The sequence below is a fragment of the Trichinella spiralis genome (genome assembly GCF_000181795.1).
Source record: "Trichinella spiralis strain ISS 195 chromosome Unknown Scfld8, whole genome shotgun sequence".
NCBI classification, from domain to species: domain Eukaryota; kingdom Metazoa; phylum Nematoda; class Enoplea; order Trichinellida; family Trichinellidae; genus Trichinella; species Trichinella spiralis.
This window is the reverse complement of record NW_003526947.1, coordinates 1,040,537-1,064,032: the sequence shown is the minus strand read 5'-3', so window position 1 is coordinate 1,064,032 and position 23,496 is coordinate 1,040,537. Positions and strand designations below refer to the sequence as shown.

At 31.7% G+C, this 23,496-nt stretch overlaps 3 protein-coding genes across 3 annotated transcripts; 2 read left to right on the top strand and 1 right to left on the bottom strand.

The window, feature by feature from the left end:
* Positions 1-2,216: 2,216 nt before the first annotated feature.
* Positions 2,217-3,851, bottom strand: Tsp_10472 (putative high affinity cAMP-specific 3',5'-cyclic phosphodiesterase 7A). The gene is made up of 6 exons (XM_003372869.1): positions 3,767-3,851; positions 3,615-3,712; positions 3,412-3,543; positions 2,971-3,042; positions 2,825-2,921; positions 2,217-2,428 (listed from the first exon to the last, which is right to left on the bottom strand). Exons 1-6 carry the CDS (start codon positions 3,849-3,851, stop codon positions 2,217-2,219), a joined length of 696 nt encoding a protein of 231 aa, XP_003372917.1.
* Positions 3,852-15,610: 11,759 nt separating this feature from the next.
* On the top strand, positions 15,611-17,904 carry Tsp_10471 (heat shock cognate protein). Its single transcript, XM_003372868.1, has 7 exons — positions 15,611-16,171; positions 16,224-16,501; positions 16,553-16,830; positions 16,993-17,147; positions 17,202-17,519; positions 17,586-17,744; positions 17,800-17,904. The coding sequence occupies exons 1-7, from the start codon at positions 15,611-15,613 to the stop codon at positions 17,902-17,904; spliced, it is 1,854 nt and encodes a 617-aa protein (XP_003372916.1).
* A 2,007-nt stretch (positions 17,905-19,911) lies between these two features.
* On the top strand, positions 19,912-22,112 carry Tsp_10470 (hypothetical protein). The gene is made up of 6 exons (XM_003372867.1): positions 19,912-20,059; positions 20,648-20,696; positions 20,842-20,893; positions 21,162-21,247; positions 21,268-21,308; positions 22,066-22,112. The coding sequence occupies exons 1-6, from the start codon at positions 19,912-19,914 to the stop codon at positions 22,110-22,112; spliced, it is 423 nt and encodes a 140-aa protein (XP_003372915.1).
* The last annotated feature ends 1,384 nt before the right edge of the window (positions 22,113-23,496 follow it).

Sequence of the window (23,496 nt, the reverse complement as noted above, 5' to 3'; positions counted from 1 at the left end):
AGTATTTGACTTTTAATTGATTCTCATTTGCGTAATTTCCATTTGAATATATCTGAAAAAATGACTCTTTTTTATTTTGAATTTTATTCAGTCATTTATTAATTCATACTTCATAAATGTAAATGTGAATGCAAAACTGTTAGAAGAAGTTAAAATATAATAAATAGGATGCATGAAATTATTGCAAATTTCAAAAACATAATATATTTTTCGAATAAGTCATGCAAAAAATTTTTAATAAATATTCAAAACCGGCATCAAACAATGCAATAGACGAATTTATGAACAATTATAAAATATTCGTCTTTGTTCAAGCAACGACAACAACAACAAGTGTAATAAATCCATTTTGGCCTAACTGTTGTATTTAGGCTTTGTTGTGTCCTAATTTTTCAGTCATTTTCACTTCATTTCAAAGTGTCATAATGATGGCGTGTTGAGGTGTAATCTTTTAACGCCTGTTAATTCCATTTCTGACAGCAACCGATGCTAATTTCGTACAAAGCTGAGAATAGGAAAAGATTTTTAGCAATAATCACAAAAGATTAAGTTTCATTGTTCTTCCATAATAAGCCATCATTTTAGGAATAGGATTTTATTCTGTCATATTCTATGTACGTATGAGGGTTTGTCTATTGTTCGGCATGATTTCGGTGACAATTCTGGAAAAAAAAGGTTTATTCATATTATTTAGTAATCCAATTACTGCTAAACAGAGTTAGTTCTTTTGGAAAAGATTAAAATTTGTGCTTTTCAAAAGTCACAACTTCCCTGAGATCTTAGAAATAAGAAAGAAGAAAAACGAAGAGTAGATGCTGTTGCCATCGTTGTAAGTGTCTGCGTTCATAACAATTAAGCTTACAATCAAATATAAGAGTGGCAAAAAAAAGTGAAAGAAAAGAAAAATTGTTTTCTCACGCGTCCGGTGCTCTCGCGACCTGGAAATATTTGCACAGAAAAGTAGCCGCTATTTCCGCTGCTTGGACGGCGGCTTCGTTGCTCAATCAAAGGGTCAAGAGACTCGTCAACAATTTCGACACATCAGTTTGTCCATATTTGTTTCTACTTGCCTTCAGCATCTTTCCATCACACCACAGCCCCATCTTCACATTTATACTGATCTACTGTAAGCATGCAGGTCAGCAACAACCTTTTCTGAGATTGTTTGTTGCTTTTCAACTTGAATACTGTCACGGAAGTTGGATCAAATGATCAGATCATCAGTTTTCTTTAAAAAAACAAAAAAAAGAAGCACGAAATTCCACTTGCTTAAACCCATGCTCACATTGAACAGATTGCAGTTTGAAACCACTGGTAAACCACTGTTTTTTCTGCTTTCCCTTTCAACTGTTACAGCTAAATAATAAAAGTTGTGCAAATGAAACAGTTTCATAATAAAACAAAACATCAATCAAGTATATGCTTTACCGTAACAGGTGAACAATTTGATGAACTGAGAGGGATGAAACAAAATTAAATATTGTTTTTCTGCAGTGCTATTTATGTTCTTTTCAATTACAACAACTGTTCAAAATATGAAATTTTGACCTGCTTATAATTTGAGGTAGATCCATCTTTCTATGGACATACATCAATATCATCAACACTATTCCCATCATTTGTTAGCCGATCATAAATAAACATCAGGTAAAAAACAATAAAACAAACATTTGTTTCTTAATAGAATGGAAGAGTGAGTAGCAATTGAGAAAAGTGAAAATGGAAACTGTTCATGGGGTGTATTTAATATTGGCATGTTGTGCGTATATGTATGTTGCTGTTGTTGTTGTTGTACACATATGAACATTTAAAAACTGAGGCATTGGTTTCAAGTCAACAATTGTCATCACTGAAGCGCCAAGTTGCGAAGGACACTTTTTCCATCAGGTGGATAGAGCAAACAGTTTTCATCCAAATATACTAATTGGGATTTTAATCTTTCTAAAAGGAAAAAAAAGCCTCTGCTCAATTTTCGATATCATAATTCAACATTTTGATTTATCATAGTACAGTAGAGATTGATAGTCAAAAATGAGTACGTTAAACAAATGTATTTAATTATGCGTGCGAGTAGATCAAACAGCATAAAAATAAATATCCAAAACCCTACTATGCATGCATGAGCAATAATATAAAAACAATTTAAACTGCTGAAAACAAATTTAAATATGAATTCAACGTACATATATATATATATCTGTTAAATAATTGGAAATTTAAAAGCTGCAAAATAGTGATTTACGCTTTTTTATAGCGAGTAAGCAGAAACGTTTAGCTGTATCTGTAAGTGTATCCGTATCACCATTAAGTGAACGCAGCCAGTAATGACGATTTGAATGAATGTGCTTTAAAATTCTGGCAGTCAGTGAACAGTTTGAAAATTTTTTCAACTCATTGTACAATGGAAGGACAACATGATCAGCAAATTCTAAAATGCATTAAAATTTACAAATGTTTCAGTGAAAATGCAAACTGATTGAATATTAACCAACTAACTAACTAACTAACTAACTAACTAACTGTAAAACATCTTTCAATTATATGCCAGTAATAATTAACATTTCATGTTTAAATTTTATTAATTTCAATTCCACTAATATTCCCATTGTTAAAAATGCTAATCTAGTGTAGTTAGAATATTGTTATGGAAGAATATAATTTGAAAAAAAAACTGGAATCTCACTTATCTGTATCAGCGGCACGGATGTAATAGAGCTATCGCAATGTTCGCTCACTTTTATGCCGAGTTGTTTTTCTTTTTCCCCTTGAACAACAGGTCAGCTAAAAGCTTTTATAGCATAGAAAACAATTTGCCTCATCTCACCTTGAGAATACAGTTCAGCAGAAACACGCAGAGCCCACAATCGACTGTGCCTTAATTCTCTCCCGCAATTTGACACATCAGCACACTTCAACAGCATCTACAAATTTTGCAAAATGCACAGTCTGCAAGTAGAATTTGCAGCTCACCTGTAAGCACGCAATGCGGGATTCTCTTTTTTGTAAAAGCATTTCACCATTATCATCGCCACTTAAAAAATTCTAAATTTTTTCAATAATCCATTGATTAATATACGCATAGCAAATACAAAAAAAAAGTTAACTTTTAAATCGGTCAAATATTCATTTTGACGACGAATGTCAGTTGAAAGAATTAAGGCGCCTAATGTTTCGCATATGTAATTCCTAAATGCATAAATCGTCAGGTAACTACAAACATTGCATACACAAACCATTCACTAGATGTGAAGAACAAAGCCAAACCACATTCGTGTAAAATAGCCAGCAAGCAACGCCAGTGAAAGTTTTCCAAAATTGAGCAATTCTAAACGATTGAATTCCAAAAATGCATGTATCCAGAAGAAAAGAAAAAAAAACGAGATATTAAGTAAGCGAAATATTTTCAATTACCTGATATATTTGATAAAGATAATGGTTCGAGTTTTCCAAAAATTGAGAATTCACTCCTGGATGATAAACGTCATGTCCAAAGGCAGCAATAAGAACAATAAACAAGTCTAAATGGCTGTACGCATGGCTGAGCTAAAAATAACAAAGCGACAATCCCATAATGAATTTATTAGTATATTTTAAAGGAAAAAAAATGGCAATACGTCAAATGTTTGTATGAAGCAATGTAATGCCTGAGCAACATCCGCAGCATGTACAGCGGTGTGATAGGGATTATTATAGTAGCCGGATTCAATTAGTCCTAAGTTGATTTCACATATTTCAAAAAGGAAAAAAAATTAGCAATAACACTTACTGAGGCATTTAAAAATAGCCACCCAATCAAAATGGAACACTGATGCAAAGTCGTACCATTTGAAAAGCTTGCACCCAAGTGCCATTATGGGATGACCTGCAAGTTTCAACAAAATTTATTATCTCCAAGAATTTCAAAAATAAAATGCAACCATTTACCATCTGAAAGACGGTTGAGCAAGAACACGTCAAAATTCCAGTGGGCACATCGTCGCAATAGACACTATAAACGGAATATGCAATTTTAAAAGTGTTGTAGAATTTTTGCAATTTATGCAAACCTCAAGTGAAGATGTCGGATTCATTTCAACGTAGTGAACTGAACGAGTAGGGGAACGGTCAGCAGACGAGGGATGAAAAACGACGGACATTGCTGATGTTGAACTCTTTACTAGTTTTATCGAATGGATGAAAAGTGAAGTGTCTTTAGAATAAAATATACAAGCGGTTTTAAATAGGCAAGTTAATCAATCATGAATGTCAAATTAGATGGGAAAAAAAGGTAAAATTCACAATCTTTTTAATGATTTAAATATTCATTAAAGTATATTCACATCGTACAGTAAGCAATTAATAAATGAAATAACTGCAGCCAAAAAAATTAATCTAAAAGTAAATAGAATGCAATGAAGGTGGTAAATATTTTTATTCATTTGTTGAATTTTATCACAGAATTGTGGAATTTTTTTCTATAAATTGAATTATTATTATTATTATAAATGTGCGTGCGCGTGTGCAGTGTTTAAACACAATTTGCCTTTTCAATTTCTCCCCATGTTTTATTTTCAATAAATAGCAGAAGAAAATGCTATTGGAAAATTCTATCTACACAATGGTTATAAGAAATGATATTATTATAATGATTTACAGTAAAACTGAATTTTCTGGATAGCATCAAAAAACCAAGAACTACGTTTTCTGTTTAACTGCATAGATCAGTTAATAAAAGAAAGTAAATACAACAAAAATGCAAATACATATTTCATATTGCCAGTTTAAATATTTGAATAACTCAGTGTTCTCATATTTGAAACTGGCAGTTATAATGAAGTAAAAATTTACCCGCTATATATATGCACGTATATACATATATATATGCATGCATGTATTTATGAATAGAGCGCTCTGGTTTGTATTGATGTGTGATACAATAGATGGCAAAGAATGAATAAAATGAATGATTCAGTTAATAGTAATTGAATTTGCTGCTGCTGCCCACCTTAACAATGAAATGAATTCTGAACACAGACACTGACAAACAACAGAATTGCCAATAAAATTTGCTGAAAATTTTCCCATTATAGTGTAATAATAAATTGCACGAAATTATTGCTTGAATTTTTCTGCTTAAATTATTCAAACAGACATTGGAGTTGAAATGATAAATTTGAATTGAATTTGAATTTCATCCATCGATGTAGAAATGAAAAAAAATTGATAGCAAAAAAGTAAAGCAAAGTTGCAATAAAAATCACTTTACATTAATGATAAACTAACAACTGAACAATAATCAAATGTTTGAAAAATTTTGAAATTAAAAATGGAAAAAGCAATTTCATTTATCAAATTATTCATAATTGCAAAAGGAAAAAAGAAAAGAAATATTCTTCTATTAGCAGAGCAGAATTCGCCCGACTGACGTGGCAACGCGTGTTTGAATGATCGTATACTGTCAAAAGAGCTGTCGCGTAAACAACCATCAGGCACTTCACAATGCTGCGCGGACTTTTCATCGTTTTGCTGACAGGGAAAAATTCGCAGTATAGAAAAAAACCATTCTTAGAACGTTCACAATTTGAAATTTTAAAAGCGAAAAAACCTATCATCACTATACCACTACGCCTTTCTTTTTCTTTCGTTGATTCTGATTAAAAAACAAAAATATGCAAATGAATTTGAAAAAAAAAGAATTTTCCCATGCTGTGTACAAATTTGTGCCTTTTCCCTTCCAATCTTCAATGCTAACATCATTGACGATAGCCAAAAATTGATAAGATTGCTTTGCTTACGCGATTTTGTACAGTATTCAGCCGAAGCTAGGGTTCAAGTTGGAACAGCGTACAGTCGAATTGGACAAGATGCAAATCAGCCGAACAATATGCAAAATTGAGAAGGTTTTGCTTTTTCTTCCCTCTTTTTTTTAATAGTTTGCTTCTTGGTGATCGTAAAATATCAAAAATATATTTTTTTTCTATTCTAAATCCAGGCGACAAATGAAGCGCACTTGTGTGCTGGCCAGCTAGCTAGCTAGCCGGCTAGTGTTGTTGGGACTGAGCAAAATGCGGGCAAAATGAACGTGGTGGTGGCTATTGACATTGTAATGAGGCAAGTCACTTTCAAGCTGGAGTCGCTTCGCATAAACAATGACTCTTGCGTACACATTTTCAAAGTGTATCATCGATTTTGCACGAACAGCAGCAGCAGCAGCAGCAGCAGCAGCAGCACAGTTAATCAGAAAGCAAACACTCTCGGCAGCAAAGCGTCATAAAGTTGCTATGCTAAATGCAACTGAAACTCTTCAGCTTTACAACAATGATGCTCTACAGCATTTGTCAATTAGAAAAAGAAGTGACCGTAAAAAATTTAAAAATATCCACCATTGTAAATGATCATCAGTTTAAAATCAATAAATATTTATTATATCAAAAATAATAATAATAATAGCAACAACAACAACAACAACAGCAATAATAATAATAATACTGATAGCACACAGACGGGAACAATCATAGTGCAATAAAATTCTAAATATTGCTTTTAATGATGTCATTCATATTTATGAATTTCCATTCGATGCAAAAGATGCAGTAATAATATTGATAATATGAAATTAAAAAATTTTACTTGTTTTTTTGCATTACAAGCCTCCGCTAATCAACACAGCTATATAATAATTCTACTTTTGTTCAGTCTCAGTAGCTTTGAGGAAGATTGTTTACGAACGAATGAAATTTTATTTTCAAATTTAAATGCGCTCAAATAAGGAAATCGCTCGCTGAGCACACGCATTACAACACTCTCCAATTGAACAATAAGTCTATATTGCTTGCGTTCATTTTTTGTTAATAGGTAATTTAAAAAAATGATACAGTTTATAAGTTGGATTTTAATAATTTTTCTTATGAAACAAAATAAAATTGACTGACTAAATTGGTTTCACATATTGATATGCTCACCGGTAAATTTCACCGTTTCTATCAAATAGTCGCATTTTATCACCTGCTGTGGGAAAAATTGCAAAACTTTCAAACTAATATCCTGAAACCTAGCTATATTCGTATTTCGAAAAAGCAGATAAAGATTCCATATTCAAATATGGTAAAATGATCATCATGTTTTTGATTTACAAAACGAAAAAAAAGAACAAATTTCTTTTCTGTTTTTTGATTAATTAACATATTTTAAATGCATGCAATATTTTGCAACGGTGATCGATCAAAGCGGTTGAGAAGAGAAAAGACAAAATAGATGCCGGCATGGATGCATTCATTTGTCAAACAAGCTGCCCGTCTGTCTCCCTCTACAGCTTCTCATCTGCTGTTGCTTGCATTATTTGAAATAGAAAAGGAAGGGCAACCTTGCTTGACAACCTGACAGCAAGCTTAAGATAAGATAAACAAACTTTTGTTGTTCATCTGAACTTGCACAAATGCAGTGTCGAAATTTTCTAATATTTCCATTTCTAACAACACAGCATGCACATAAGCGCTTTTTTTCTATGAAAATATTTTCATCCACAATTTGAATCTATTGTATTATTAGTGTTCTATCATTTTTTTACCAATTGTATTTCCATTGGATAGGTAAACTGAAAAATCAAAAGCTTAATCTAGAATGCAAAATGTTTTAGCCGTTATGAGGTAACCTCAACAAATACAAGCAAGATGCAATTGTATTTATAATAACATACAAAGCAAGCAGTTCTTGACAGTTTTGTTTTTTGATGTTTTGTTTCAGTTCAACAAGACAAATAAGTTCCATTACTAATTAATTAATAAACTGATGAAAATAGGGACAACCGTGTAAAATTATTTACTCGAGATATTCATGAGAAATAACAAATGCAGTTGCTATTTATTATTGACATCTTGACATTGCATTTCAACCATATCCGATGACGTTAGATCGTGGGTCGACTTTAGCAGTTGTTTGAAGAGGAAAAAGTGAAATGAAGCTCAAGTTAAAAAGTAGCGCTGAGGATTCTAGTAATGGTGATGATGGTTTAAATTACGGTTTGTTTGTAAAATTGCAACTGTAAATTGAAAAGTAAAATTATTGAATGAAACTCTAGAAAGAGAAAGAATTAAATCTCAAGCATCTTGAGAAATTTTTGCACATCCAAAAGAAAGAAGAATAGTTTCACTTCAAATCACATCACATCAACTAAGAAACTAGATTTGAAAAAAAAAACTTTTGTATCCAATTGAAATCTGATCTAATATATTGGAATTAAATAAATAAATAAATATATTTATTAATGCTCGAAGCAGAGGGATTTTGCGACAAGCAGAAAAGCTTAAAGTACAACAGCAATATTAGTACGGAAAAGTAGTATGACGTATGACGGGTCAGTGACGTCAGACCAGTTGCGCGCATTCTTATCTATATAGCATGCAAATATAGTTTTGCAAGCTTTGCTTTCGGCTAGCAAGAGATTAATTCAATTGATCGGCGTCGTCATATCACACGGGGTTTTAATAAGTCTTTTACAATGAAGAAATTGGAAAAGTTGAAAATGAGAATAATGAACATTGCTGTCTGCTCAGACCGATTAGATTAGATGAATTGAATAGCAAAAATTATAGTTTATTGGACAAACTTTTCGAATGCATGCGATTTTTTTAATTCATTTGTATTTTCTTACCTTTGATATGATCTTGAACGTTTGACGAACTTCGACTTCTCGAATGCTGGTCGAAAACTTGTGCCACGTCAATCTGAAATTGCACAACATTCAAATGTAAAATTGTTGCATTAATTTTGAAAAAAAATCGCAACGTCATGAGGTAATAAATTGAAATTTTTTTTCAAAAAAAAGAAAAGACCAATGAGCCATTTTCATCATGGAACTTTGTACAGAGAAAATGAATTCAAATTGCCATGGAAGTGTAAACTTTTCTGCAATAGAACTAATCGATCTGCAATATAAGTAGCAAATGAGCCGTTGCTTGAGACAAGCCGAAGCTGCTCCTTTCACAGAGAGCAGCAGCGCTGGTGGTGCTGCTCTGTGTGTGTGTGTGTGTGTGTGAATAAGCAAGCAATTAACTGACTAACTTACTTTGCCGTTTGCTCGACTTCAACACTGCTACATTAATATTTTTGACACGTTTTCAATGAAAAAAATATTTCTTTTAACAAAATGCATATATTCTGATTAGAAACTAGAGAAGCTTTCTTTCTTGTCGAACCCTTTTCACCCTAGATGACCATCATCATGGTTCAAGGTTGGCCAGCTTAAAGTGGACAAGAAAAATTTCTCTTTTCCCATTTCTTCGTATTTTTCATAGAAAGATATTATTTATTTGTCAAAACAGCTGCATGCTATCTGTCTGTCTGTCGATTATTAAGTGGCTATATTTAATAATGTGCAATTATGACTGACTTCGTTCGAAAAGGAGCAAGCAGGCACGCAAGCAACAAGCATGGTAAATCCATTTGCTATCAGTTCGAGCATTTGTTGTCTGATTTTTAAAGATGTTGTCGCTTAATTAGACTCAGTGCACAAGTTGAGATGGCGTTGACGAACAAAAATTTTTTACAATACTCAAATATAGCGCATGTTCAAATGACAATTATTATTATTATTATCCCACAGATTTGATCAAATTAATCTGAATCAAATTACCAAAAAAAACATATTGCAATGACAGTTATATTGTTATTTTCCCCATCAAACTCAAATAAATAAATAAATAAATAAATAATCCGCTTGTTTTCTAATAAATGAACATTTTTTTTTTACATATTCAACCACCAACTAAATAACCATTTCTCAATACTAAAAATTTTAATGAATCATACAGAATTTAAACCAGGTGACATTTCCATTTTGAAATAACGCATTATTTGAATTTCCTTATTCATGTTCGTATGTATATTCATTCATTCACATTAACGCTTACTAATAATAACATTTGTGGAGATGTCAAATTATTCAACAGTTGTACTGAAATTTTCCAATACCAGAAAAAATGTTTGCAAATATGTAAAACAAAAAGAAACATGCATGCATGAAGAAACAACCATAGAGCACATTTGAATGATGTTCAATTTATAAAAATTTAATTTAAAACCTTATCTTACATGTGTACACATGTAGATTATATTTGTGTAATTTGATTGTAATCATTAAAAATTTAAACTATTCTTGCAGCCTTTGATCTATTTAAAACTGCTCAACTGCTCAATGGAATGTTAATGTTAATATTACAAGTAAATGATACGAATAAATTATTAGCAGTATTGATATTTTGAAATTATCTGAAAAAACTTCAAAGTTTAATCTGAGAAAACGAAAATTACGCTGTTAAACTAATAATCATGCAATGATCACTCATATAGATATTTTCAATGTCGTCAATTGTGCAATTATATATCTTTATAATCACTTCTGATGTTTGTAAATAATTAGTGCACAAAATTGCTATTGACCAAATGGATTTTATATTTTCACTTGAACTCCAAATATACATTATCCGTTTATGTTCAGACAATTGACTGATTGTTTAAAAGTGAATTAAAAATGAATTTAAATCAATAAGAATAACCTATTTTTAACGGAAATTTATTTATGTTATTTACACTGAAGATTTTATCATTTACCATATATGAATATTAGAAAAATTTAGTGCAACCACGAGTCTTCATACAAACGAATGTGCTTATTATGCTGCTTTTTGAAATGCAAGCTTGGAATGATAAATAGAATGATTATCATCCAATGGAATTTGTTTAGCTGAACAAAAAATTCCCTTTTATAACAGACAAGCAATTTGAGCACATTTAGCACAATGTTTTTTATTGTTTTTTTTCTTTATTTATTTATTCAAAACTAAATAGTTGGCTATTTATGCTTCAATCGCAAGTAAACACAAAGTGCAGTGATGGGAGCAATTAATTGGGAAGCTACTATGATAAAAGTTTACCAACTAGGAATGCTTTAATTGTTCAAATCTTTGATAAATCTGTTTGTATTGTCTGTGTTGGTGATGAAAAACAATTTTTAAGCGTGGATCATTTTTATATTTTATTTAATACATAATAAACTATTATAATGCATTATAAATATATATGTATAAAGCTTACTTCAACAAAACAAATGCTTCGATCCAGGAAAATGATCATTTGCAGATATTTGTTATTTGTTTTTTAATTAACACTATAAATAATTTTCTATGCTCACACAAAAAGAGCAAAGCAAAAAACAATTCTACACCAAATATATATATATATATATACAACTTTGTAGAGATAGATGTAAAAGATCAGCTTCATTGAATCATTTGTTCTGTGATTATAAGAGAAAATGATTGTCATTGTTAATTCACTGTTTCAAGTGCTATTAATGAAAATCATCCAAAGTTACTAGATTTGCAACAGAAGCAAATTAGCGAAAGCTCTGCTTTTTCATTTCAGTAATTTGTATAAATTGACGAAATAAACTTTACATCGCTCCAAATGTAAATTTTTACTATGGATTGCCTTTGATTGCATCAATAAAAAGGCTGCATCAATTAATTACTCATAGAGCCGGGGTTATAGAAGGATTGAAATTAGAAAAGAGGATGCCTTGTTGGAGATTTTCTATCCACATTAATTTGAACAAAGAAGGAGATGCTACACAGTAGCAAGACTGGCTTCTCCTCTATCCTTGAACAATGAACAAAATTTACTTGCCGTTATTTATACATCGATTATGCAGTTTTTAATTGCCATCAGTAACTTTTGAAATTTAAAATGGAAATGAAACTAGATTTTTAGTTAAAGAAGCTCCATTTCTTTTTAATCATTACTGACATTAAATGGAAAAACTGGGCCTCATCAGTTCTACTAAGCAACATTTTTCATGACCGAAGAGAAATTATTCTTCAAATCAATGAATACAGCAGTTTTTTTTAATCTATTTGTAAAATCACTTTTCAGAAAGAGAGAAAAAATTCCTCTTGTATTCAATATTTGTTCTTTTTTTTCTTACAAAAATAGTCAGACTGTTTAGTAGAATGAAAAAATCATCATCATCATTATTCATTAGATTACGTTGCAATCTTAGCTTTTGCTCAATCAAATTCAGTTATAATTATTATTGCACAAATAATGTTGAATTTAAAAAAAAATTAAGTTCCTGGAAAAAATACCGAGAACTGCTTGTTGCATAATGACGGTTGAGTAATGGCGATATGCAGTGAAGGGGTGGCAGCGAATGGGAACATTATTTATTACTAGAAACGACGATTCGTTGCTACTTTTCAGTACAGCAGTAAGTTTTCCTCTATAAAAGCAGCTTAACGTTAACCATTGGAAACAGGGATATATTTATTACTTTGATCAGAAGAGAAAATAATAATATTGCACAACAGTGAATCAAGCGAGCATATTAGTGATGATAATGATGAATAAATTAAAAATATCAAAAATTACAATCCACTCGTACGAGGAGAAAAATCAAACAGCAGAACAGTGGGGAGAAAGTGTCGAAACGGGCAAAAAGTTGCAGCTCAGTTTCTTTCTCTTTTGCACCAATTGGTGAGTTGGTTTCAACCGGAGACCGCCACTTTTTGCCCATCCAATGAAATTTAAGAAATGAACAATTTCCCTTTCACTATCAATAACCAGAAGTGACACAAAGATATGTCTCTTGGTGCAAATATAGGTGCGAGAAAAGGGCCCTCTGCAAGTGAAACAGGCAAAAAACACTGCATTGACGTCAGCATGTTTGAAATGTTTTATTAGTTTTAAAATTTGACTAAACCAATTCATGCAAGATTTATATGCCTATTTTTATGTTCATATGTTCATTTGGCGTGTAATTATTTGTCAAACTGTTTTTTTTATTTCACTCCATTCAATTACATCACCTTATGGATGAGCAGTTTTGTCAAAATTTTGTTCACCAACTTACTTAATTTTTTGAATAAAAAAACCCAAATTCACCCTTCAAATCATCAACTGATCCTGATTTTATCTGATAAATTATAAAATTCGTTTGATAATACTTGCTACTTTTACATGCATGTTACTGCACTATTGCAATGAATTAATTAATTAATTTAGTTTCGATTAAAAATTTATACAAGCCTCGTAAGAAACCGTGGAATTTTATTCAAAGTTTAAGATTTATTTCTATTTTTGAATTCACTGAAAAATTAAATTGCAAAAATTATAAATAGAAGACAGTAGCAAAATTAGTGCATATACAGTAAATTGAGTAAACAATTTATGTTTGTTTATAAATTGAAATACAATTAAAAGATTAAATAATTTATTGATCAAATTAGCAATGCTAAATTCAGTCGACGAATTTAGTTAGTGTTGTTATTTACGAATGAAATTTAGCAATATGCAGCACTTGCAACGTACAACGGCAACATTGCATAACTTCATCTGCACAAATTTCAACAATATTCTCCTTCTCTCTCTCTCTGCATGCAATTTTGAAATAGATTTTTAGAACAACTGAACCGAATATAATTTATTAATATTTCTGAATGGGAATTTTGCATTTCAAAGATATACAACTAATTTTTTTCACAATAATCTTGCTTCATCATCATCATCATCATCAGATTGGCCATGTTTCAGCTACTTTTCAAAATGAATATTCAATTTTATTGAAAAACTTCATTTGAAATTATTTTATTTTCGACTTTTTAGTTAAATTTTAAAACAATTTATGCCAACTAATAAATAAACAAAAAAAGAATTCTAAGCATTGTGAGGAAAATTATTCTCCATAGTTATTGACGTATCGGTTCTCTAATCATCTAGAGATGGGGCAAAATGCAGAGATCGGCTTGTTCCTTGGAGATTCATTGTCCAACATTGATGCATGAAAGTATTTCTTTTTATCTTTCTCGCCTAAATGATCTACGAGTGAGGCAGATAAGAGAGCAAGCTAGAAAAGATTGATCTTTTCTCAAAGCTGAAACAACGCTCAAGCCAATTCAATAGTAGGCATTACATTTGATTAAAATGTTTTCCGTATTCAAAAAACCGCTCGACTCACTGGAGGAATTGCTAAAGCATGTGCAACTTAACTAAAGCAAATTATTTCTATAGGCCAATATGAAGATCTGCTTTTTAACTTTAAAAATAGTCACTGCTGTTTCCTACTTCATCCAAATGTGGCAATAATTAAAAAAATTATTTGATACGCTTCATTAATTTATAATGCTAATTAAATGCTACACGGCACTGATTATTTTTATAATGACTGTTTCTTCTATTCCAATATCGTGCATAATTATAATTATATTACCATAACATTTGACAAAGGAATTAGAATACTGTTGAAACTGTCTTTTTTCATTATTTAAAAAAGATATTTAAATCACATTAAAAATATGAAATGCTCATTTTGTAAAACTGAAGCTTCTTCACAAAGCTAACGAGAGTAAATTTCACCTATTTGAACATTTACTCGCACAAATAAATACGCCTCGTTAGTTGATCGAACTAGTTCAAGCAATTTTTTGCATTAAAATTCTAATAAATTTAAATTTAAAGTAAATAAAAGTCTGTTCTTTTTTTTGCTTTTAATAAAACATCCAATGCTGAATAATTTAAGAAATTGGTTTCACTGCGTCAGCACTAATTAATGCTAATTGCGAAACATGATAACTGAACATACAATATACTTGTAAAATGAATCTCGAAATAGAATAGAAACTATTATATTATACTACACTATGTTATATAATATTATTATGTTGCATTATATTATATGATATGATTTATGGGAAAAGAAGCGGTTTTTGACTATCCATGAATTAAATTTTACACTCAAAACAAGAATGGTCAGACAGAATAGAAATAGAATACTTTGCCATGTTATTTTTTAATATTCGGCACATGGAATAGTCTTTTTTTCCTTTGTTCCTACTCTAAAATATGCCTTTATATTCTATTTTTACAATCAGTGAAAAGTTGAACTTGACTTTTGGATGTGCACATTTTACTCTTTATATTACAGACCACTGCTTTACAATTATCAATATGCAAATTTTTACAGGTGAACACGCAGAAGTGATCGACCAGTAAAGTCATAAGCATGCTTTTCGAATAAATATTGATAACCAAATTAACTGCTGCAACTGCAATAGTGTTTGTTTTGACATTTAATCAAAATTTCGTTTATTATTAATTTTGATTTGATTTATGAAGAAATATTTTTATTAGCAGTTACATTCGATCACTTGATATGCAAAAGGAATCATTTTAACTAAAAAAAGTAAATATTATTTAAATTTGGCAATATTATCAATAAAAACCAATAATGCTGGCATAATCTGACAATGATGTTCATCTCCAATTAACAATCATTAAGAATATAAGAACAAATTTAATGTACATTACACAACTATGGTTAGGCTCTTTAATTTTTAAGCTAATATTTGCGGCAAAAAGTATGATAAAAAACTTTGTTTTGCCAGTCCATTAGCATTTTCTGCAAATTTTATAGCAAGTCAAACATACATAATGCTGTAAAATTTGACTATGAAGTTGCTCAGGTCAACCCTGAAGCAATTTCAGATCGTCATAAAGTTCTCTTTTGTAAATGGGAAATTTGTTACTTTCAACACATACTGTTATAATTTTGGAATCTTCTGCATTGGAATAATATTTCATTATGAATAATTATGCAATTGGGATTGATTTTGGCATGCTGAATTGTTCTGTTGGATGTTTTTATGAAAATGATATGCACATTTTTACAAATGAAAGAGGTGATCAAGCTACTCCAAATTTTGTCTCTTTTACAGAGAGAGTTATTTATGTTGGAAATGATGCTAAAGAGCGTTTAATTATTAACCCGTATAATACAATATATGAATTTAAACGATTTTTGGGTCGTAGCTATGATGAGCCGTATACACAATATTGTATAAAGCGGTTACCGTATAATGTAGTTGATAAGAATTCAACTGTTAGAATTGAAGTAAATCATCAGAATCGGATGATAACGTTCACACCCGAAGAACTGAGTGCAATGTTATTTTCTAAACTAAGAAGCATAGCAAAACAACATTTGTTAACCTCTGTTACAGATGCTGTGATTACTGTTCCTTCATACTACAACAATGCTCAGTGTCTGGCTATTAGAGATGCTGCTCTGTTAGCTAATTTGAATCCTATTCAATTTATTGATACTGCTTCAGCTGTTGCTATTGCGTATGGTTTGGACAAAACGGTAAATATACTGTTTGTATTTTTTTTTATTTTCAAAAGCGTTACTGTTCTAGAACGATGGAGAGAGAACTTTTTTAATATATGATCTTGGTGCAGTAACATTTGACGTTACTATTCTGACTGTAGAAAATGGCTTGTTTAATATTAGGGCTGTTGGTAGCAATACACATTTTGGCGGTGAAGATTTTCTCAATCGCTTAGTGGATTATTATCTGAATGATTTCAAAAAGGAAACAGGAAAGGATGTTCGCTATAATATCCGTGCCATAAGTCGTCTTCGTAGAGCTTGTGAATATGCAAAATGTAGACTCAGTTCAGAAGAAGAAGCGAGGTTTCTTTCTTCTGTAACAATTGCAGTGCATTTCTATCAATTTTGATTTAGAATTGAACTAGACACATTTCACGAGGCAGAACACTTGTATCGTACTGTTACTCGCAAACTTTTTGAAAAGATAAATGAAGATTTATTTCTTGCAACGCTAAATACGGTTAAACAGACGCTTAAAGATGCAGAAATGGTGAAGGAAGATGTTGATGATGTGATATTAGTTGGAGGATCTACTTTGATTCCAAAAATACAAGAAATAATACAACACTTTTTTAATGGAAAAAAACCAATCAGTTTTATTGATCCCAAGTTTGTCGTCACCTATGGTGCAGGTAGACATAGATGTTTTCGAGCTTAAATGTGGGAAATTTTTTTTTAAATTTTTAAATGATTTTTATCAGCTTTGCAAGCCGCTCGTTTGATTGAGCAAAGAAATAAGGAAGAAATTGTAGCAGAAAAAGAAAAATTATTGGAATTAGCTCCTTTGTCTATAGGCATTGAAACTGCCAACGGTTTGATGAATGTCTTAATTGCACGAAATACACCTCTTCCGACTTCAGCAACTTGTCAGTTTACTACTCAAGTAGATTACCAGGCCTGCGTGCTGATTAATATTTATGAAGGGGAGCGTGCTTTGGTAAAGAACAATGTAAGTTAAGTGAAATTGAAAAATATCCATTTCATTTCAAATATGTTCATTCAGAAATTTCTCGGAAAATGTGTACTTGAAAACTTTATTTTGCCAGAAGCAGGATTACTTGAAATTACTGTCGAATGTTGCCTCAATCAAAAGGGTGAGTTAGTGATTGAAGCTCATCAGTTCGGTGACCATCATGTTGCCAAGTTTTCTTATAAGTACAATGAAGAATTTATCAAAGAACCAGATGTAGCTCACATTGTTCAAGAAGCGGAATCGTTTAAAGAAGAAGATGCTAAATTGCGCGAATTGATAAACGCTAAAACGAACTTGGAGAATTACATTACTGCTATGCAGTCAACTGTGAACAGCAAAGTTACAGGCGTAAGAATTCAATTGAATGCTACTTTTCGACTGAACAAAAATAACAATGTTGATTTCAAATTTCAGAAAGATCTGAAAACTGATGACAGAAATGCAATGGTTGAGAAATGTAAAGAAATTTTAGATTGGATGAAAACCCACGACCAGGCTGAAGAAGAGGATTTTGCACAAAAGCTGAAAGATCTTCAAACAGTTTGCAGTCCAATTTTTCAAAGACTAATAAATGTAAGTATGCATTTTATATGAAACTGTCTCAAAACGGGAAGGTTGCATTTTTTAGGCTGCATTTAACGAAGATTTTGAAAATTTTTTTACAAATATCAAAGATTTTCACTATCCAAAACTAGTACTTAAATGCGCATCTGATTCTAAGAATATTCACTGACAAAAATATTCACGTTTCACATTTTATTACTAAAATAGTACATTTTTTAAAATTCTATGTATAACTGAAAATTATGGTTAGAAAGAAAGCATCATTCGATAGCACACGTTCCATTTTGAGCATTCGTTTAATTTCATTTTCTTTTCAATTACTCCACTAGTTCTAATTACATTGAAATGTTCCATTTTTTTCATTTTTGTTTCTGTAGTTACTACCAAATTTATTGTAGAAAATTGCCTGTTGTATAAATTAAAAATCCAGTATTCATTCGCTTTGCTTTGTATGCAAATATTGGAATCTTCAGTATGGCGGCTTGACTAGAACACCCATTTACATTTGGAAAAACTACGAAACAATGATGTGCAAATTTTAATGCAAAACTATATTAGCTAGGGCAGATGTTAATAATTCTTAGGCAAAACATGGCAAATCATTCCATTAAGACGGCAGTTTGTAAAAAAAGCAGTATTGAGTTAAAGGGCAGAATTTTAATATCCTGGTGCGAGTCTTGCTGGTGGACAGTGATCGCAGCTTCCGCTGAAGCCTGGTGGACCTTTAGGTCCGGCAGCACCTGGAATACCAGGCTTGCCTCCAGGTCCTGGATTGCCAGGTTCACCAGGAGGTCCACGTTCACCTGAAGCATTTCAAATTTTAAAATCCATCCAAGCATGGAACTATGATTTTGAAAAAAAAATTTTACCTGGTGGTCCTTCTTGTCCAGGTTCACCGGGCGCACCACGTTCACCAGGTCGTCCAGTTGCTCCTCGTGGTCCAGCTGGCCCTTTAAGACCTGCTTCACCGGGAACTAATTTACCAGGAGGACCAGGTGGACCTTTCTTTCCTGGCATGGCACTTTGCCCTGGTGGTCCAGGATCACCGACTGGTCCAGGAGCACCAGGCGAGCCGTCACGTCCAGGTGGTCCTGCATCACCTGGTGATCCATCTTGACCAGTTGGGCCAGCAACTCCAGGAGGACCTATTTCACATCAGTATTTTACAGTGCAACTTAAATAAATCAACACTGCTGCGTGGTATATTACCTGGTAAAGCAACACAAGGGCATTGGGGCGGTATTGGCAATAAGGTATCTTTGGGTTTTGCATCTGGTCCTGGTTCACCACGAGATCCATCCTTTCCAGGAAGTCCGTCTTTGCCGTCACGTCCTGGGGGTCCAGGTGGACCTGGTGGTCCTCGTTGGCACGTACAACCTGAAACCGATGACAAGAAATCAGTCGACGTGTTCTTCCGTTTTGTACATGAAAGGATCAAGTACATGAAGCTTCAACAGTCTGTCTTGTAAATCGAAGCAAGATTTCCGTATTTGATTTTAACTCTCCAAATCCAACAAATCCATTTTTAGCGTCGATCATTTGCTTCCACATATCTCTCGTGCGAAGCTAAAACATTATTTCATTGTGACAGCAACTTACGAATTTCAAATTTTGCTACACCACCTTGCAAGTGTCCACTTCTCCTTGGACTGACAACTGCAGCATCTGCACATAGTGGAAAACCAATGGAAAGGTGAGCAAGCAGGCAGTAACTGCAACTGTGCTGAAAACAACGGAACAAAAGGCTACGGTCCGTGGTGCAACATTACGATCCCCAATTTTTTGCTCCAGCTTGGCGTACTCTTCCATGTTTGAAGCCGTGTTCTCTGGACCCCTTCCTTGCGGAATGACAACAGCACTGTACTGATCCGTCTTTATAAAAATCTGCTTGACCCAATTGGCGTTTACCGGTCAGGTTCATTGATGCATAACACTCACTGTGCACGTAGATGGATAGATCCGGACTGTGAGGTTGCCTAAAGAAATAGCACACAACCTAATTTTTTAGTTCGGCTTTCAATCAAACTCTCTTATAATAACGGGAGCCATCAAAGTGAAAACTACCAAAAATTATTTTGCCTTTAATGCGTTCCAATCTATTTGCTGTAAATGACTTTGAACAGGATCTTGGCAGTGTAGATTTTGATAAAGAAAGAGAAAAAAATGCATAAATGAAATGACGGGTTCTGCATTTCCGAGTGATCAACTTCGTTTTAATCGACTTCTAAACAGTTTTTGCCAAAACAGTTTTACGCTTATCAGTACAGGAGTTACACGATGCATTCACGTGTTGCAATTATTTCAATATGGATTATCTTCACAACGTTTTTTTTGAAAAATGTCTACATATTTATTATGCTCACAATATTATGATATATCCGCGTTTTGCTGTGTTTAATGCAAAAGTTAAAACAAATTTAAGCAGATCATTTATCCAAGCAATGTAATTTTTGCATGTTCTAATAAGTAGATTATAAAAATGTAAGTGAAATAAGTGAATTGCTGAAATAATTAATGAATTGAATATAGTCTTTTGTGAAATTTTTCTACTAAAAAATCCTTGACCCACTGATGAAGAATGTTCTCACAGTGTTGCTTCTGAAGTATTATGACAATGATTTTCAAAACTGATGACTGTAAATTGCAGAAAAAAGATGGAATGGAAATAAAAAGCTTAAATGAAAATTAATAGCATTGCCCAAAATTCATTTGATCATTTGCATTTTGATCGTAGTTAAAATAGCATGCGTTTTGAGCATTTGATTCAATGCATACAATTGTGATTTTTGTTGCATTTCATCTAATTTTATACTTATGCTTCTATATCACTTCATCTTATCAAACTCTAAATACACTGATCAGAAGAAAACTATGAGATTACAGATTAAAATATACGCGATATATTTTTGTAGTTTTATCGTTTTCAACCATCTATCCATCATCAGATATTGATGAGGATCAGTATTTATTCTATCTATAGAATAATAGTTTCATTTGAATGTGTGTAACAAACATAAAACACGTATTATTAAAAATAAACGCATGTGCATTAGCAAAAATATGTAGTTTATGTGGTTGTTTGTAAATAAATAATAAGTTTATGTAGCTTAGGACGGTTTGACAGAAAAATCTCTGTAATGTCATACAGACAGTGGACAGTTAGTTATCACAAAAATGTGCAACTGACAATGCTCTGTAATAAGTGAAGCAAGACAATTAGGCCGGCTGGCAGACAACCTAAATATTCAATAGAGCTGTAAGCGTTCCGTATTGGATGACCATGGATGTTGCGTTTCTTAATTTTCTCGAAGATGAAATTGAAATTAATTGCAAAATGCGAAACAAGTTTCTCCAAGTGACAACATTTATAGACAAAAATAAGAAAACTAGCAACATATATTATTGAATTTAAAAATTTGCTTAAAGCTTGAAAACAATAAACTGCAGATTTATGAAAATAGCAAATTTTCCAATTCCATTGAACAAGAAAATATGCGCATGCTCTATAAAAAGTATTTAATTTGTATTTCAGAAAGCACCAATGCCCAACTTTTTTAAATTGGCATATTATACGTATATTTATAAACTAAAGTGAATTTCAAAGCAGCTCAAAGTAAAGCAATTTGAATAATTTTAATATAACTGACAATATCTGCTAAAATTTTTATTTTAGTGTCATACATTTTTATTATAATTAACTGTTCAGACTTTAATGCTTTTCTGTGCATAAAGATATCAATCAGTGATAAAAAAAAGTCATTCATAAATGCACGTGACCTTTAATGAAATTCATTTTTACCTGCGATATGCATAAAAATTTTTAATTTCATCGATTAATCTAATTAATATAATTTTATTGTGCAACACATTTTATTGCAACAAATCTATTTCATACAACAGCGAAGGTTGCAAGTAGATGTTGCAGTGTTTAGAGCAAGTGTTTGTTCTTTCCTTTCTTTTTCTTTTCTAAAGATAATTAAGATGATTAAGTCTTTGTCAGATAACTGTTGACTTGTAATAAGTGCAATTAGGTAAAATTATTCACTTGCTTCTTTTTTTTTATTAATTGCCTCATCTTGCAAGCTTTCTAAATATATTATTTTTAAATGCCTAAAGCAGGAAATTTTTCCTATAGGATCTAGGTAAAATCAGTTTTAACCAAGTTTTATTTGTCAAATTTATGATGGAATAAGAAAAGTAAAAGTTCTAGTATTAAACGTATCACAATATTACTTTTTAGAAAATTCGTTTTCACTTTCATTGATACTGAAGAAACACTTTTTTCTTTTCATTTGTTGAATAAAAAAAGTTGATTTTTTTTAATTTTAAGTGGAAAGGGCTACTTTGATTAATTATTATTCTCAAAAGCTTTGTTAGAGCAAAATCCTGTAATAAATTTAATAAAAATGGAAATGTTCAACTTACTATTTGTCAACTGCTTATATTGAGTAAAAATTAACATGTAAAATTTTTTTTACTATTTATTTAAATTTCTTCCAAAAAATACATGTAATTTTTTATACGAAATTTATCTGTTATTGATTAAAACAAACAAAACGGTTACTTTATTAATTTATGATTATTTTGTATTTACAAGATTTGCTTTAGTTTTTTAAATGACAACAAGCTGCCATTTTTGTAGAAATTAGTTTAGCAACTGAATAAAAACGACTGCATCAATTTTTGTTACAATCAACATTTATTATTATTATTATTATTTGAAACAATTTTATATTACAGATATATGCAGAATATGAGCAGAACTGTTTGTTTTCAGAGGATAAAAATGGTCATATGCTAATTACTGCTATTCTATAAATATTGCATGCAAATACGAATTTGACTCAGCAAACAGAAATTGCAATTAGAACGTACAAATAAATCAAAACGTTAGTAAATAGTTTTAGAGTATTGGCCAAGCCTCCTTGCTGTGAAGTGAATTAATTGAAATGATGAAATGTTTTCACTCTGTGTGCTGACCATGGCGTGGTTGTGCGAACAAGTACACTTCATAAGGATAGTCGAGCAGCATTTGGGCAAAAGATCTAGATCATCAACAGTGCCAAAATGTTCACAACAATGGTTATCCAAGCGCTTCTGCACGTTTCACATTTGGACACGCTTCGATGATTCCAAGCATTCGAAAAGAATATACTACCAACTACACAGCAGCTGTATCGACCATTTCGCCGCTACAGGAAATCGGTAATTAACTGCTTTGATCACGCTAAATTATTGATTGCAAATCTTAGTTCCATTATTACTATTATTATTATCATTGTAAAAGAATACTGATCGCGCGTTTGATCACTCAACTGGGCTGTCATTATTGTCCAAACAAAAATTTTGTCTTTCAACTCATTCTTAATCAGGATTTTTAAATCGTGTTCACTTATTATTAGCTTTTTCAGCTTACAAGTTAATGCCGCACTTGTATTCTATTTATGAGAAAAGAAACTTTACATATTAAGAAATTTCATTTCATCTATCAAAGGGCACTGTTGCAATTTTACCGATAATTGCTAACTTACTATAAATTCTTTTTATTCAAATCGTAAATGACACTTGCAAGCATTTTAACTTTATACGCAAATTACGTGAAAATGATGATAAGTAGGGTTTTGTAGGTCAAGTAGAAAAAGAATATGAAAATTATATAGGCATAATTTTTCATTTCTGCGCATTGCAAAATTTGTCATTACTTGACATTGGAACAATAATAATAAATGGCACAGCAGGCTTTTGCAAATTTATTACCATA

Coding starts and splice junctions, on each gene's coding strand:
- Tsp_10472 (XM_003372869.1), bottom strand. CDS start 3,851: ATGGCACTTGGGTGCAAGCTTTTCAAATGGTACGACTTTGCATCAGTG. Junction 3,043..3,411: donor ATCTTTATCAAATATATCAG/GTAATTGAAAAT, acceptor GAAAAAATTTAG/AATTTTTTAAGTGGCGATGA. Junction 2,922..2,970: donor CCCGCATTGCGTGCTTACAG/GTGAGCTGCAAA, acceptor CAAAATTTGTAG/ATGCTGTTGAAGTGTGCTGA.
- Tsp_10471 (XM_003372868.1), top strand. CDS start 15,611: ATGAATAATTATGCAATTGGGATTGATTTTGGCATGCTGAATTGTTCT. Junction 16,502..16,552: donor AGTTCAGAAGAAGAAGCGAG/GTTTCTTTCTTC, acceptor ATTTTGATTTAG/AATTGAACTAGACACATTTC. Junction 16,831..16,992: donor TGTCGTCACCTATGGTGCAG/GTAGACATAGAT, acceptor CTTTGTCTATAG/GCATTGAAACTGCCAACGGT.
- Tsp_10470 (XM_003372867.1), top strand. CDS start 19,912: ATGACGGGTTCTGCATTTCCGAGTGATCAACTTCGTTTTAATCGACTT. Junction 20,697..20,841: donor TCAGATATTGATGAGGATCA/GTATTTATTCTA, acceptor AAGTTTATGTAG/CTTAGGACGGTTTGACAGAA. Junction 21,309..22,065: donor TTTAAATTGGCATATTATAC/GTATATTTATAA, acceptor TTTAATTTTAAG/TGGAAAGGGCTACTTTGATT.